Here is an 18,383-nt window from a genome sequence, read left to right as displayed (position 1 = left end):
CACCACTGACTATTGGTATCTATATACACCACTGACTATAAATACCACAAACTATCAGTATCTATAGATACCACTGACTGACCACCAGGATCTGACTATACCACTAAACATCAAGGTCTATAGATACCACTGTCCACCAGGATCTGACTATACCACTACCTACCTGAATATACCACTGATCATCAGGGTCTCAAAATACTGTTGACCTATAATGTAGCCATACCTGCAGATAATACTCATTATAGCGGTATAGATGTAGCAGGCATGGCAATTACAACGTGGGTGGGAGGTTAATGGTGGTGTGAGGTGTTGTTAGGGGGTGATTGTGGAGGCGGAAGAGGGACAAATCGCCCTGAGGATATTGCACCTCCCTGTAGGGAATAAATAACATACTGGCTTTCTGCTGAATTGAGATGGCGGATCTGTCTCTATTTTTTTATTTGCCTTGGGTAGACGGAGCTGAGCCCATCTAAGGTAAATCATTCCATTATTACAATGCATAATCCTAAATAAAAACTTTACATGACTAATTAAAGGCAGAAATACCTGACATAATGAGAAGAAACCTAAAGGCTAGAACAAGCCATACATTGTTTGCTGCAATAGTCCTCAGGTATTACATCCCATAAGCCACACAGAATTATTACACTCACACCCCGGTAAACGAGTCACAAAGGGGTTAAACAGATTTCCTGTAATCTGGCACCACTGTGTAACTTGTATTCCCACAGACTTTCAGTCTATCCCTGGTCCCAGAGAGGTGCACAGGGAATTGGGCCAGCCTCGCTGATGGCCTCCGTCCAAATGAGTATTTTAGTTTCTACTATTTAATTAAAAATCTCGGAAATTCTGAAAGGCCCCGTACAGAGAAAGACGTTCTGCTCCTACTCACTGTACGACCGGGGGCCACAGAAGTAGTAAAGTGCAATTTACAAAAATGCAAAATGTAGTTTATGACGTTCCTCTATTGAGCTATATATAAAAATGAATCATTTCCTCTCACGGGCCATATGGGGAAACAAAAGTGACAACCGCAAAACTGCTTAGAGGTATGGTTGGCGTTTTATTAGCCCCAGGACAAGTATTCAGAGCAGACACATATCAAGACCCCCTTACTCGAGCAGTCTCATCCCAGCTGTGGCTCCAAGATAAGCGGGGGTCGCTTTCTGCTTGTCTGCAGGTATAATGGCCATTGCTTCATCCAGGCAGTGAACCAGCGACTTACCAGCACCAGGAGGGTCACTGGCATAACTGGAGATACCAGGACCTGCAAAACGATACATTAAAATACATTATCATACTGTCACCCAGTGCCATATTGTTACTAGGTTTGGATATATCATCAAAGTACAGTTAGGACCCCACTTAGTGCCAACCATTGCGTTCAATGGGCATCAGCAATCATCCAGGGTAAGGATCAGCTATGAACATGATTAAAATAGAGGGTTCTTGGAAACACTTTTCCACTAATAAAGGGCGTTTTAAAGGGGATTTTTCATACAACCTAATTCCTTTAAATGAAAAAATTAGAAACATATGAAGAACACACACCAGGCAGGTGGAAGGTTGAATGTAGAAAGCTGGACATTTGGGGTTTATTACACCAGTCAATGGGCGGAAGTCTGCTCATTGTATTACTAGACTGCAGAGGATTGTCTCTAGGAAATCCAGATGTGTATATGAGGCAGAATCCAAGCAGAGGAGATCAGGGAGTGATGAGAATAATGACGATCCAGTGACTTACAAAGAGCAGATGGACAAGACTCAGATCCTGGAATGTAGTCAACGATGCATGAGCCGAAAACTAGAGGAATCAGCTGAGGTTTTGTGGAAAGATGTAAAGATAATATATACAGTACAGACCAAAAGTTTGGACACACCTTCTCATTTAAAGATTTTTCTGTATTTTCATAACTTTGAAAATTGTACATTCACACTGAAGGCATCAAAACTATGAATTAACACATGTGGAATTATATACTTAACAACAAAGTGTGAAACAACTGAAAATATGTCTTATATTCTAGGTTCTTCAAAGTAGCCACCTTTTGCTTTGATGACTGCTTTGCACACTCTTGGCATTCTCTTGATGAGCTTCAAGAGGTAGTCACCGGAAATGGTCTTCCAACAATCTTGAAGGAGTCTCCAGAGATGCTTAGCACTTGTTGGCCCTTTTGCCTTCACTCTGCGGTCCAGCTCACCCCAAACCATCTCGATTGGGTTCAGGTCTGGTGACTGTGGAGGCCAGGTCATCTGGCGTAGCACCCCATCACTCTTCTTCTTGGTCAAATAGCCCTTACACAGCCTGGAGGTGTGTTTGGGGTCATTGTCCTGTTGAAAAATAAATGATGGTCCAACTAAACGCAAACTGGATGGAATAGCATGCCGCTGCAAGACGCTGTGGTAGCCATGCTGGTTCAGTATGCTTTCAATTTTGAATAAATCCCGAACAGTGTCACCAGCAAAGCACCCCCACACCATTACACCTCCTCCTCCATGCTTCACGGTGGGAACCAGGCATGTAGAGTCCATCCGTTCACCTTTTCTGCGTCGCACAAAGACACCAAATTTGGTCTCATCAGACCAAAGCACAGATTTCCACTGGTCTAATGTCCATTCCTTGTGTTCTTTAGCCTAAACAAGTCTCTTCTGCTTGTTGCCTGTCCTTAGCAGTGGTTTCCTAGCAGCTATTTTACCATGAAGGGCTGCTGTTAAGTCTCCTCTTAACAGTTGTTGAAGAGATGTGTCTGCTGCTAGAACTCTGTGTGGCATTGACCTGGTCTCTAATCTGAGCTGCTGTTAACCTGCGATTTCTGAGGCTGGTGACTCGGATAAACTTATCCTCAGAAGCAGAGGCGACTCTTGGTCTTCCTTTCCTGGGTGGTCCTCATGTGAGTAAGTTTCTTTGCAGCGCTTGATGGTTTTTGTAACTGCACTTAGGACACTTTCAAAGTTTTCCCAATTTTTTGCACTGACTGACCTTCATTTCTTAAAGTAATGAGGGCCACTCATTTTTCTTTACTTAGCTGCTTTTTTCTTGCCATAATACAAATTCTAACCGTCTATTCAGTAGGACTATCAGCTGTGTATCCACTAGACTTCTGCACAACACAACTGATGGTCCCAACCCCGTTTATAAGGCAAGAAATCCCACTTATTAAACCTGACTGGGCACACCTGTGAAGTGAAAACCATTTCCAGTGACTACCTCTTGAAGCTCATCAAGAGAATGCCAAGAGTGTGCAAAACAGTCATCAAAGCAAAAGGTGGCTACTTTGAAGAACCTAGAATATAAGACATATTTTCAGCTGTTTCACACTTTTTTGTTAAGTATATAATTCCACATGTGTTAATTCATAGTTTTGATGCCTTCAGTGTGAATGTACAATTTTCATAGTCATGAAAATACAAAAAAATCTTGAAATCAGAAGATGTGTCCAAACTTTTGGTCTGTACTGTATATCTCATATAATTATGAGAAAATGCTATTTTTAAGGATAAGGATAAGAAGAACACAAGCAATTTCTGAGAATCTATTACTACTGCTTCTTAGTCTACACCATTCCTTAATTAGCCAAGCCAGGATGGATTTGCCATAATGGTCTGTTTTCTCTATACATTCTTTGCCTGGATGCGTCTCTCAGCAGGAGGGGCAGTGATTGGGGATCACATATTTTTGTGATTAGTGTAGGTCCCTTATCATCAAACTATGGCAATGCCATAAATGTCTGATCACTAAAACTAAGGTCAGCGGCCTATCACAGCATTATAAGATTATTATAGCTGCTAACTTGCACACATAGGAACACACATGTTTCTGAGGGTCTCAGCCCTGGATATATGTGATTTAAAGTAGTGATCAAGGGGAAAGGTACTTTTTAGCAACACACTGGACTACAAACTGATACATTGTAGCAAACACTGATAGAGTAGCTTATAGAGTATGACCTGGATATCATTGGATCCTCTTGTCAGCTCAGGACAGGACTTGCCATGAGCTGATTTGCAGTTAGTCCTGTTCTGACAGCAAATGAATATCATAAAACCCCTTTACATATCTTTTGGAGCAGACAGATCTCTGATGCTATAACTCCCTTAGGATCCAATCATAGACAATAACAAACATGCAAAACTTTTACATGACTTAAGATCCATCATACGCACCGTCCACATCGCACACATGAGTCTGGCTCACAATCCCAGTGTCGTTCTCCTTGTCTGTAGGCCACTGATAGATGAAAAGCGATGTGTGGGACGAACCGGCATCAAACACCATCCCATACTGCAAAGACACAAGCAATATGTACAGTGTACCATCGCCATCACTGAAAGCAATCAATCAATAATATAGCAATTGGTGGTGATATCGCATGTGTGATGCTGGATTATCAGAATATCACATTCTTTCTAGGCCAGGGCTACATGATTCCAGTGGCTGTAATCTCTGGGTGATGCCATATAGCAAGTGCAATTTAAAATTTGCAATTCTGTAGAAACCCAGTTATAAAACTTTCTAAATATTAGTTATTGTCCTGTGTCCTCCAAAAGCACATGACTTTATGCGAGCTTGGCCAGTTCCCATGGCCTGGAGACTCCTCACTACATGCTGTCCATTTACACAGGCAGAAACTGGAGCATAGTTGTAAATAAAAGGAACATTAACTTCTCCAACTTTAATATTTGATTCTTTTTTGGGGGTATTTATGTTGTTTGAACTTTGATATCGACTGTCGTGACACATCTGCAATTATGTCATATACGAAAATTACTCTAGACCACATGCTGAAGCTATAATACTGCAAGGGTGCTTTCAGACATTTAAAGGGCATGTCTACAATAAGACATTAGTTATCCTATACTAAACCTCATTTACAGTTTGTATTGTACTCTAGAGCTGTGCTTATAATTCTGCCAGTTGTTATTGGAAACCGTCAAAAAGTTCTTATAGCATCAGGTTACTATAGAGTATAAAGAAGAGCACAAGACACAAAGTCACTAGAAAAAGTTGTGTACAGACATCCAGCCAGTAGGGAATACTGAGAGATTTCACAGCTGCAGAATCTGGAGGATAATACATAGGTTTTCTGTAAAATTAGGACAGCTTCATAATACATATTATAGGGTCTGTAAAACTATAGGCGATCCATATGTTAAGGGCTGAACCTCCCTTGATAGCCCCTTCCACTTATGGTAGCCTTCTATGGATAACAGGCCCCCTTCCCATTAAGATCTTTAAAGGGAATGTGTCACCCCCCTCTCCCCTGCACGTCACAGGGCCGCTCCCATGGAGCCCGCTTTGTTTCCCTCCGGCCCCGTTTGGCTGCGTACTGCCAGCGGAGCAGAAGTCTCAGTGTCTCACCATTGCTTGCACAATACAAGGCTGTGGTGCAGTACGCAGCCAAATGGGGCCGGAGGGAAAGGAGCTTTGCGCATGCGCGGGAGGGGAGGCAGAGCAGGGCACGTCACAGGCCCTGTCACAGGGCCCTGTGACGTGCAGGGGAGGATAATATGGTAATTTAGCACAGAGGCGGCGATTTAGGGGAATAGTAAGCAGATAGGAGGGGTTTGCTTGGCGTCCCCCGGACACCAAGCCTCTAGAAAACAGACTTTATAAAACCAGATTTCTCTGCAATCAGACCTCTGCTATGGGCCATACTGGTATGTATAGATTTACTTTTCTATAACCTGTATGGCCATAGTAGAGGTCTGATATCGCCCAGGGGGGTGACACATTCCCTTTAAGAACTCTCCTTATACTTTACACTCTTTACAACTTTGGCGTTCTGTCCACTTTTCAATTAGATTGTAAACGTTGTCGTCACCTTTGCTGAATCTGTATCACTATCCGGTGTTTCCTCCAGGTCTAGAGCCTGTGTCATTTCAGTGGTAGAAAGCTACTCAACTTCTTGGGCTACATAAGTTCTGCTGTTTTACAAACTGAGATCCTCAAAGAGAAACTCTCTCTTTCTCATCAAGAAACCTTCCATTTATTACAAAGTCACCACATTACCTAGCTTGTGTGTAAACCCAATGCCCTCACAATTTGAAATGCTGAGTAAAAGGATCCCTACTCCAAGGCACATATGGTGGACCTGCTCGTTAGGAAAAGATTTTTGGAATTGGCTCTTTGACATGATAAATAAAATGCTTGACAAACGCTCTATATCTCTTATTAGTTTAATCCTATTCAATGTCCAATTTCTTATACTGAATTTACACTGTCTGATTAGGGTCCTTTCACGCTGCATTTTGGTCCCATCGGGGATTACGTCCGAACTTTGCGCAAAACAGAATTTGGCCGTATGCACCGGCGGGGCCATAGACGATAATGGTGCCGACAGAGTGAACATGTGCTCTGTTGTGCATCATTTTCTGACGTGTACACCTACTGGAGGCAGACAATTAGACATAGTAGACTGCATCTGGGTGTCCGCCTTCAGTAAGAGTATACACCCGAAAATGATGCATGACAGAGCACATGTTCACTCTGTCGACACCATTATAGTCTATGGCCCTGTCAGCGCATATGCCCAAATTCTGTTTTGCAGGTGGTTTGGACGTAAGCATTGATGGGACCAACGAACAGATGCCAAAATGCAGTGTGAAATCTCCCTCAGAAAAGCTTGCGCCAATCTCAACATTCCCCTTGGGGTTCAAAGATAATAGTACAAAAGAAGAAAAAAAAGGTATACAGAAGAAATATAGCAGAGGAAGGAAGAATAATGTCAGATTTAGACCACACATTCATACAGGATCACCCAGCAGTAGGTGCTCGCTACACATAGGAGAGGGAGTTGAGAGCACACATACTGACATTGTGCGTGTTCTCCTTTCCCTCTCCTCTCACCATCGGCCTCCCACTGCTTTGTGATCCTGTGTGCAGTGAGCGGCCACTACGTATAGGAGAGGGGATGAAAACTCGGACCCTGCAGTGTCAGTATGTGAAGGGCTATGGATTTTGATCAGGAAGTGCTCCCATGTGCACTCTGTCAATCACCATAAGGGGTGAGCATAGTAATTGAGGGGGCAGAATTGTGCACAAAGCACTTGGCCATGCTAAGGGTGCACCAAATCCCCCTCATTTACTTATGTAATTAAACTGTTGTTCTATACTAGAAACTTACTAAAAACTACAGTACTCACACAATTTTTATAAGGGCTGAGTCCACTATATAGTTAAATTTCAGTTTTGGGGGTTACAGACTCCCTTTAAATGCAGTCTGCCTGTCTGAGCATGCTATTAAATTAAGCAAATAGCTGATCGGTGGCCGTTTAATGCCACAAGTCGAGTGATCTAAACCTGGCATTACTCTTGCTTTCTCTGTTAGGTTTCTTCTGGTTACCTTCTCCCTTTTTTTTTCTTTCTTTTGTACTATTATCTTTGATCTCTCTGCACGGGGAATGCTGAGATTGGCGCACTGCATGCTGAAGTTATTGCTGGCCATTTTCTCCTCAAATAATGAACAATAACACTTTGGAAACTAAAATGTGCATTTTATGAGTCCAGCTAGAGCTATAGCTGGACTCATAAAACATTCATTTTATGAGATGCGATTTTATGAGTAACCAGATCCTGCTCTGGAGTCACGGCAGAAAAAAACGGCTTTAAGGGGTTTATAGAATTGCTGTATAGTTCTCAGCTGATAATTACCTTGGTTCCAGGGGGAACAGGGACCTCACCACTTCTTATCAGAGACAGAATAAGGGCAATTATTACAGATACGACCAACACAGCCAAAAGCACCAGGATGCCAATCTGCTTGGCGTCTAATCCCATCCTGCATGAGATAAAGGTAGGAGATTAGATATACCAAGTTAAAAAAAAGGGGAAGAAAGCCTCATCGTGTGTATTGTAGTTTAGTTGCTCCAAATGATTGCAGCCTGAATCTAATCCATTGACCACCAGAATGAAGAAAAAAGGAACTGGAGAAAAATATTTTTAAAGACATTAAATAAAGATTGCTAAATTTTATCAGCCGCTAGGATTCCATTTTTTTCTCCAGTTCCTTTTTGCTTCATTCCGGAGATTAGATATAGTCATTATAAGGGCTAAAACCATAAACCCCAGAGGGGCCGCACAATGAAGTGTAATTTGACGCATAAAGCAAATCATAACAACAACTCTTAAGATTTGCTGTGCATTAAATCAGAAACTATTGCGATCCTCTGTGGAATTAATGCATTTGGGTAATGTTTCCCATTCCTTGCGCGGTCTGTGAAGCATTAGACCTGGGTGCATTCACCAGCTGGATTTTGTATCCAAGACATTTTAACCTTCCATCCATTAAACTCCAGCTGTTTATAATAGTAAGCTGAGATAGCGTCTGATCCGCTCCCCAGTACCTCACTCACATTATGTGTTCATATGGGAATCATTCATCAAGGTGAATTTTACCACATCTACTCTATGACTTCAGGACGAAAAGGCAAACCTCAAATCTGATGACATTACTGAAAAATATGTCCCCTGTCTATATGGACTTCTCAGATATTTATGGATTATTATCACCCGTAATTTGTGGTGCCCCCATACACAATAGACTAATGTGTGCTGAACCCGCTGATATCGACAGGTTTGGCCAACAGTCTAATGTATATAGAGGCACCACCGACTGATGGTTGGGAGAGATGTTGATTGCGCCTGTCTGATGTAGGACTGCTGATCGCATTGTTCTTCCAGAGATGAGCGGCTTTCTCAAAGAGAACACAGGAGTACTTGGCCGAGCGAGCACTCCAGTGTGTGAGAATCAACTGAGATGGCAGTCAGACAAACAATCGAATAAAGATTTGTTCCGCTGACAGCAATCTAATGTGAATGGCCTGCCTTAAGTTTCCATCTGGGATGGACAATTGCCAGTGACCTTGATACCTCTTAAAGGGTTTCCTTACGTTGTACAGTTCCCTTTCCTTAGAAGGGTTCCCTTTAATAAATCAAGTCAGTGATGTAGGAGCTCCAACAGTAGCTGAGGTTACATGTTCCTACTTGATTTATGATGAGCTCAGAGGGCTAGTGACGAGGCAGAAACACTCATTCCTGTGATAAAACAGGCAAGGAAATGTGTTACCTAAAAAAGTATCAGCGGTGTGCCCCTGCTGTTTCATCTGTATACTCATCATAACTGACTTATGCTTCCCCACTTGGCCTAGAGCTGTAGTATGTGCTGACCACGAACTGGAACAGCTCTGCATGGACGTACACAGCCATTACACAGTACATTGCAAGGGCTCATTAATAAGATTATCTCAGCACAGCAATATTTTTTTAACACATCCAATTGTGGAACATTATTATTCTGAGATCTAGTGATTAAAATGTACTTTGTTTTTGAGACAACTCCTTTAAGGATATGATTGTACACCGGACTACCGTATTTGAGAAAAAGTCACGCTCGCCGGCAGAAATGAATAAGTGCACAAGTGTGGAGTAAAACTAAGGTATTTCCAGCACCAGGATATTGGGTGAGATCTTGGTTTAGTGTCACTTAAAAGAGCCACTGCAGTTTTTTTAAATTATTTAAATGTGCCAATGATATTGCAGGAAAACAGCTGTTTCACCCGAGAAACCCCGCAGCTGATTGTATTTGCAGTGGCCGCGGCTCTTCCGTGCAGCCCTGTTTCACAGCTGATTCTTACATTTTGCAAACAGCTGTGCAATTTTCTTATTTAGTTTGTCAATATCTCTGCTTGCTGGAATTGGAGAAATCCCTTATTGCTCTCTGCCAAAGGCCACGGCCCCACTATCAGTATTTGGTTAGTAATTTGGTCAGTATTTTTTCTCAGGAGTGGGAGCCAAAACCAGGAGTGGGTGATAAATGCAGAATTGGTGACTTGTTTCTATTATACCTTTTCTCTGATTGTTCCTCACCTGGTTTTGGCTCCCACTCCTGAGAAAAAATAATGACTGAATACTGACCGAATACTGATAGTGGGGCCGTGACCTTATATTCATAGTGAGCCGACATCTTGTGCAATCGTCACATGACCAGGACAGATTTTCAGTTTCCTATTCAATGACAGCAAGCAGTGGTCTTGAAAAATCCTATGAATATACGGAGTATGTGACAAAATTGCATAACTTTACTTAACAGATTGAACCAGCGTTATTTGCTGAAACTGGAAAAGTAAAATTAGCCTTTCCACATATAGTATCCTGATTCTTAGCCTATTGCAAAGAAGTTACAGAAGGAAGTGAGATTAACGCTGCGTAATTCAGAAATAAGCCATGCAAATCCTACAGCCAGTACACCCACCCAGCACAGACAGCATTTGCAATTGAGATAAAAGTACTAGGAAGATTTCCCAGACAGCTGCCATCGGTGGACAAAAACTTTAATAGCTTCTATGATCCAGATGCTGGAATTTGTATCAGTTCTTAAGATGCTTCAGTAAATATGTATTGTGTGTGGACTTCCCTGGACAACCTCTCTCCTCCTTGGCAAATAGATTTTTCTTTTTTTTTTTTACAATATATAATAAATTAATTAGCTATTTTTTGTAATTTTGTGTCTACAGCTCCTTTTAAGACTATGCATCTCCATGGTAACAGACATCAAGTAAACTTTTTGTAGTCAGATGCTGCAGTCACATTACAATCTATCTTTCCTCTACTTACGGCTAATTAACCCAATGTATGAATATACGACTGCAGAATTAAGATGCACAAAAGTTGTTTGCTATCTGTTAGACACAGCAGTTCTTGTGTTGTCTGTTACCATGGAGACGCATAGTCTGCATAGAAGCTGTGAACCCAAAACTAGAAAACTATTTTCATGGATACCTCTCAATCCATGTTTCTTTTTAGATTTTATTAAAAAAAAAAAAAAAAAGAAAAACAAACTTGCAATTGACTATTAAAAGTGTAGTCCAGGATTAGAAAGATAAAATTGATTTCTTCCCCAAAACTGTGCCACATATGTCCACAGGTTGTACATGATATTGCAGCTTAACCCACTACTTCAATGAAGCTGATCTGACCACATACAACGCATGGATAACACCTTATAGGCAGGGGTCACACCAGCGTATGACATCTGATGCAAGAGCATCGGATGCGAGATGCTTATGACACTCGGCTCCTGCTCTGCTGAGCCAAGTGTCAGTGCTCTGAGCTCCGATCCTCTCACATGATAGAATCGCAGAACAGCTACGTAGGGGACGGAGAAAGTAATTGCTCTGTTGCTGGCGTCGGTGGGAATCGCACTGCACTCGGGTGATATCCGAGTGCAGTGCAATGTTTCCCACACACCCATAGACTTACATGGGTGCATGCGATCCGATTCTCGTGTGCAATCGCAGTATACTGCAATTGTTTTCACATGCCGAATCAGCATAAGACTATAATTGCAGATGTGAGCTGCACCATAGATTAACATTGGAGCGAGCGCAATCCGATTTTTTTATCGGATTGCACTTGTCCGATTGCTTCACAAGTGGGAACACGACCTAAGCCTTATAAACCAAGTTCACATTACGATGCGTGTAGCCGTACCATGTACATGTCATAATCAATCCACTGAAATCTATAAGAGATTCCAGAGACAGGTATTTCTGCCACACGTGGTGAATTTGCACGTGCCTGTGAGCGCTGCATAGTGTGACCTATTTACAAGTCTGTGTTGTTTGGTTGGGAGAACGGAGGTGTTACCATGTAGCTGGAAAAAGATTAATCAATTATATGTAAAAGAAATACCTCCCGACTGCTGTAATAATAAACCATACTAAATATACATCCTATACATAACCACAACCAGCACAGACAAAGTATCAGCAGGAGTAGATCTAGCTATACAACTATATAAACACCATGCTGGTATAACCTGGGCATCATCTCTATATAACTCTATCTGTGCAGCTGGTATAACCTAGGCATCTCTTGAATATAATTATGTACAGCTGGTATAACCTGGGCATCGCCTTTATAAAATTATATATGTGCAGCCGGTATAACCTGGGCATCTCAGATATATAAGTATATACGGTATGTAGAGCTGGTGCATCCTCTGTATATAATCATACATGTACAGCTGATATAAGCTGAGTATCTCCTGTATATAATTATATATGTACAGCTGGTATAACCTGGGCATCTCCTGTATAGAATTATATATGTACAGCTGGTATAACCTGGGCATCTCCTGTATAGAATTATATATGTACAGCTGGTATAATCTGGGCATCTCCTGTATAGAATTATATATGTACAGCTGGTATAACCTGGACATCTCCTGTATATAATTATATATGTGCAGCTGGTATAACCTGGACATCTCCTGTATATAATTATATATGTACAGCTGGTATAACCTGGCCATCGCCTTTATAAAATTATATATGTACAGCTGGTATAACCTGGGCATCTCATGTATATAATTATATACGGTATGTAGAGCTGGTGCATCCTCTGTATATAATCATACATGTATAGCTGATATAAGCTGAGTATCTTCTGTATATAATTAGGCATGTACAGCTGGTATAACCTGGGCATCTCCTGTATATAATTATATCTGTACTTCTGGTATAACCTGGGCATCTCCTGTATATAATTATAAATGTACAGCTGGTATAACTTGGGCATTATCTGTATATAATTATATATGTACAGCTGGTATAATCTGGGCATCTCCTGTATAGAATTATATATGTACAGCTGGTATAACCTGGGCATCTCCTGTATATAATTATACATGTACAGCTGGTTTAACTTGGGCATTATCTGTATATAATTATATATGTGCAGCTGGTATAACCTTGGCATCTCCTGTATATAATTATATATGTACAGTACATCTGGTATAACCTGGGTATCTCCTGTATATAATTATACATGTACAGCTGGTTTAACTTGGGCATTATCTGTATATAATTATATATGCACAGCTGGTATAACCTTGGCATCTCCTGCATATAATTATATATGTACAGCTGGAATAACCTAGGCATGTCCTGTATATAATTATATATGTATAACCGGCATAACCTGGGCATCTCCTGTGTATAATTATATACAGTTGAAACCAGAAGTTTACATACACTATATAAAAAAAACACTTCTGCATGTTTTTCTCAATGTCTGACATGAAATCAGAATAAACCTTTCCCGTTTTAGTCAACTAGGATTAGCATAATTTTTAATATTTGCCACATGGCAAAATAATGAGAGAGAGAGAGAGAATGTTTTAAGGCATTTTTATAGGATATTATTACTGCTGTGGTGTATTTTATTTTTGGGGATACTGTTTTCAGTGGGGGGGGGGTCAGGTTACTTTGCAGGGTTGCACTGTGTCGCTTTTTTTCTTCATCTGGTTTAGTGTAGAAGTTGGAGAAAAATTTAGAAAAATTGAGAATGTGCTCTAGATAACTGTGTTATTTTATGCAGAGACGAGTCCTGGCTGGAAGAAGTAGTGGCGGTCTGTGCTTGATGAACAAGAAAAGCGAAGATGAAGGACTTCAGCTAGAGACGTTACCGGTGAGTCAGTGTGTTACCTGTACACTGACACTATACATTGTATACTATGTACAGAGATCCTGTGTATAATGGCATTTATGGTAATATTAGTATTCTTTTTTTTTTTTATTAATGATCAGTATTGTAGTATTCGGTCACTATGTGGTGGTAATATGAAATCTGGTCATGGTGTGGCGGTATTTGTCCCTTGTATGTGGTATTATTCGGTCACTATGTGGTGGTAATATGTGGTTTGGTCACGGTGTGGCGGTATTTATCCCTTGTATGTGGTATTATTTGGTCACTATGTGGTGGTAATATGCGATCTGGTCACGGTGTGTTGGTATTTGTCCCTTGTATGTGGTATTATTCGGTCACTATGTGGTGGTAATATGTGAAATGGTCACGTTGTAACAGTGTTTTTCCCTTGTATGTGGTATTATTGGTCATTTTAAAAAATGGATGTGACATATTCCCATAAAAAATATACCTAAAAGGAATATTGGGTATTATAATGTTTGATAGGTTAAAGTAGAGCAGGGCTTGGCCAAAAGAGTCTCCTTGTCGTGGTGGTGGCTTGAAAAATCTTTTGGTCAAAACAAAAGCTATATATGTGATAGGCCAAGTGCCCACGATGCAGAAATGCTGCAGAGCATTTCTACATGTCCCTGGCAGAAAAAACGCATGCAGATTTTACATGCGTTTTTTCTGCCAAGTAGAAGCGTTTGTGAAGCGTTTTGAACATGCGATTTCGCATGCGGGTTATCAAGCGTTTTTCCAAGTGATTTTAGCATCACCTGGAAAGTGCTTGACAACTTGGTCACACTATATAAATCCATGCAACCGGCATGGATTTATGTTGTGTGACCAAGTTACGATGCTGCAAATGCAGCATCAATAGAAAAAAAAAGAATAAAAATGTTGAAAAATAAAAAAAAACATTATACTCACCTTCCGATGACCCCGGTCTCCTTCTCCGGAGCGTCCGGTGTCTTTGGCGGCTCATGGTGCTCTAAAAAGGACGTAATTTAGTCATGTGACAGGTCACACGACCACCAACGTCAGCATGACTAAATGACATCATGGAAGGTCCTTTGACACCACTGCGAGCAGCCAACGAGCCAGCAGCGCCGCCGGGAGCAGACAGGGGGCCAGCAGAAGGTAAGTATAATGTTTTTTTTTTTATTTTATTCTTTTTTAACTACAGGTACTATGGTACCCAGGTCTGGAGGGGAGTCTCCTCTTCTCTAGACCCAGGTACCATCCGCACATTGAATCGGATAACGTCCGCATGCATACTTGTATGCATGTGGATGTTATGCGGTTCAATGCAAGTCAATGGCGGCGATTTCGCCGCGATTCCACAAAATTAATGGTAGTGCTGCGGATTTTCTGCAATGATAATCCGCAGCGGAAATTTCCGCAGTGCGCAGCACATGCGGATTATCATTGGGAAACATGGCAGAAAAGTTAACATGCATTTTTAATGCGTTTTCGCGTCGGAAATGCAGCCGCGGAAGCGCATTAAATCCACATCGTGTACACAAAAAGAAACAGTGGGCACTGCTGGGGAATAATAATCACAAATAGAAAGGGGTGCTACAGTAACCTGATGTAAAGACACAAAATTATTCGGAAGAAAAAGACTCAGGATATATAACCATGCACACCCAATGTTGGAAAAGTAAAAAAAATCTTTATTACATGATTACATTTAGACAACAAAAGAAAATTTTTTTAAAAGCATTTAAAACAGACAAAAACATGTGCAATCTTCATATGGGGGAATTCATGATAATATGCATAAAAATAGCAATAAACCCCACTATGTTATGTGCCACAGGTATATTTTACATCACTTATATAACATTCGATTAATGTAGACTGACGCGCCCCCTGGGCCATGCTGTTAGGGATACCCGGAGCCGGATCAGATGGGGGTTGTAGTCTCCGAGTGGCTGTGATCCGGTCCGTGCCCAGGGTGTCAAACTCAGTGTGCGGCAGTCCTTGCAGATGTTCTTAGTGTCGACTACGCCACCCGTTGATTTGCGGTCAAAAGGCCGCCGCTGCAGGATGGTCCGCTGAGGCTGGTGGTGTGAGTGCAGCTGTGGTAGTATAACCCCCAACGGGAGGGGTATAGCCTCAGGGGGTCAGACGTGGAGGATGGTGGTTGTTGTGGTGTAGAAAGGAGACTCTGAGACGGGAGGTGCAGTTCAGGGTTTTTACTTACTGATGTTCTTTTGGTCACTCTGGCCTTGAGTGACCACCCGAGCCGTGCTGCGTCCACCAGGTCCTGGACTCGGCCAACCCCCAGGCAATTCTGGAGCGTGGTCCTGAGCTCCTTTCTGACTTTCCCTTTCTACTGGCCGTTCCCACCAGGGATCCACTTATGTCCGGCTCCCTCGGGTCTCTTGTTGGTCAAGCCTCCTCTGGGCTCCCTGACCCTATGCTCGGTGTGCCTTTCTAGTGGATTTGGTGAGGGTCGTGGCAGATCCTGCCCACGACCTCCGGTTCCTGGCTAAGGTTTGCTTTGGCCTCCGCCAGCTTGGGTTCCGGTACCCTTGTTCGCCAACCCCTCACCCTTCTGTCCTTATTCTGGGATCTTGGGGTTCTTTCTTCTTTCCTCTCTGGGTCCTTCTGACTCCTCTCTCTCTCTCAGCAGGCTCTGTTCTGGAGCTGGGCCCAGCCGGAGCCACAGCTCCCTGTCAGCCCTCCTGACTGAACTCCTCTGCTCTGCTCCTCAGGTTAAACTCTCACTGACTGACCCTGTTCTAAGATGGTGCCCACCTTATATACTCCCTCTATGTGTGAGCCCAGGTGACCAGCACCCAATGAGCTCCTATCTTTACCCAGACTACTCCCCCTATCTGCCCCTACACTACTGGGATGTTCCACCCCCCTCCCACTCCAGCCAGGGACAGACGCTGTCGTACCTGCACATAAACTGGTGGGAGTACCGTTGATCTGTCCCCCGGAAATGGGATGTATGTAGTGCATGCAGCCTACTGAGCTCAGTTCCATACTCCATCCTTACCCAGGAGTGGAATACCACACCTCTGGCTTGAGGTGTAATACCCCTGTAGCAGCCGAATCCTCAGGGTGCTACATTCCCCCCTGGTAAATCACAGCACGTCCTCGGGCTGTAAAAGAATAAAAACATCCACAAACATACAATTTTTTTTTCAAAAACATCATAAACATAGAAAACATATAAACATTATCAGCAGCATAATAAATATTCTTGTTCCTCCGGCCACGGGACAACTTGTGACCGGGTAAAGTGCAACAGTCTCTTCAAGAAAAAACAGTTTCCTATAAAACCGGTAGGGGGCACTTTAGGAAGCGCAACTATATACAAGGGGATATGGCCGCTCTCAGTCCTCGGCCAGTGGGGAAAAAGGGATGGCTGCTCACAGTCCTCAGCCTGTGGGGAGATGGGACACACTGGAACAGTTCACTGGTCCCAACGGGGACTATATTTTAACTAGCAGCAGTACTTATAACAGTTCTCATACCCCGACGGGTAACTATATACAGTGCTCCTACTGTACATCAGTGGCGACGTCCTCCTGGGGGGGTCCCACTCAAACTGCGCCTCCTCTAACGAGAGCGGGGTCATCTTGACGGGCGCCGGAACCGGGATTAGGGGCTCCTCCAGAGGTCTTTCTTTCCGGAGTCGGGGATGGTGGAACTCCGGTGGCCACACAAAGGGCTGCCCATCCGGGCATGTATGCTGGGCAAATAGGTCTTCACCCAGGTGTGGCGCTGTGGACGTTGAGGGCGCTGTTGTGGTGGCGGCGCCCGGGTTCACCAGGCCTTGCGACCAGGCCTGGGGCACCCTGAATGTAAAGGGCACCGTGAAGACGGCGGCGCCCGGGGTTACCTGGCCCAGTGACCAGGCCGGTGGCTCAGTGGAGGTAGAGGGCGCTGTTGGCACTGCGGCGCCCGGGGGCACTCGGCCTTGCGACCAGGCCGGTGGCGTCTCCTGCTTGGCCGCGCTCTGGATCGAGGCGTGTGACGTCACAGGGGGCGTGGCCGCGGCTCCGGCCGCTTGAGGCCTAGCTTGGAGCGATGACGCAGCGGCTACGGGAACGGTAAGTGGGGCTTCGGGCTCTGCGACGGGGAGCTGGGGCAGGTTTACGGCTTCTGGGCACGGGATATTGTCGTCCCCATTACCTGCCTTCATCTCTTCGGCTCCCTCCGCGGCGTCGTCTCCGGCCATCGTCCCTCCTTCGCCGTCCTCAGAGGTGGACTTGCTCCTCGCTGCGGGTGGCATGCTTCGCTGGCAGGCTCCAGCCTGCAGGGCCATCTCTCGGGTCCATGCGGCCAGTACGTCCTGCTGCACTCGGGCCATCTTCTGAGCCAAGCCCTCCAGTGCGGTCTGTGCACGCTCCCGGTCTCGGGGGAGCTGTGCCAGGATCTCCACCAGGCCTTCTGGGGTTGTCGCTTGCAACAGGCTCCTGACCACTGGGTCGGTGCTGCCTGCCTCTCCCTCCATCTCCAGGTGCGTTCTCTCTGGACTCCTCTCCAGACTCCTCATCTCCGGGTGCGCTCTCTCCAGACTCCTCCAGGCTGCTCCCATCTTCGCTCTTTTGTTCCGTCTCCGCCCACATTTGGGGTGGTCCTGGGGCAACTTTGTGATTGCCAGTTCCAGGGGCAGTTCCTTCACGCTGATGGACATATCAATCATCACAGTCTCTGCTGGTGGGGGCGGTTTCCACTTTTGGCGCCATTTCCGATCCTGGCCCACGATGGGAGGTGGCCTCTTGCCATCCTCTGGCACGCCCATAATGGCGTCCGCTCTGCCAAGGCGGGAAATCTTCTGAAATGGCGGGAATCTTCTCCCAGTGGCGGGAAACTCTGTGGATGGCGGGAAAAGACTGCAGATGATGGGCAAATGGCGGGAACTGATCCGAGATGGCGTCCGATGGCGGGG

The 18,383-nt window shown here is 43.9% G+C and overlaps 1 protein-coding gene across 4 annotated transcripts in view; it reads right to left on the bottom strand.

Annotated features, from left to right (window-relative positions):
- The window catches only part of LOC141154523 (ectonucleoside triphosphate diphosphohydrolase 8-like), a 57,997-nt gene that overhangs the window by 17,027 nt on the left and 22,587 nt on the right, over positions 1 to 18,383 (bottom strand). For 2 of the 4 annotated variants that reach the window (XM_073640582.1, XM_073640581.1), the window contains exons 2-4: positions 7,652 to 7,778; positions 4,165 to 4,282; positions 1,117 to 1,267 (exon numbers count right to left, since the gene is read on the bottom strand). In XM_073640582.1, coding sequence (XP_073496683.1) covers positions 1,117 to 1,267; positions 4,165 to 4,282; positions 7,652 to 7,777 — 395 coding nt within the window. In that variant the 5' untranslated portion in view covers position 7,778. The remainder of the gene's footprint in view (positions 1 to 1,116; positions 1,268 to 4,164; positions 4,283 to 7,651; positions 7,779 to 18,383) is intronic. The other 2 variants (XM_073640584.1, XM_073640583.1) reach the window with 1 other exon arrangement.

This window comes from Phyllobates terribilis, unplaced genomic scaffold, assembly GCF_046119375.1.
Source record: "Phyllobates terribilis strain yellow unplaced genomic scaffold, ASM4611937v1 Scaffold_7__3_contigs__length_470593459, whole genome shotgun sequence".
Lineage (NCBI taxonomy): Eukaryota > Metazoa > Chordata > Amphibia > Anura > Dendrobatidae > Phyllobates > Phyllobates terribilis.
This window is presented reverse-complemented; position numbering and strand designations above follow the sequence as displayed.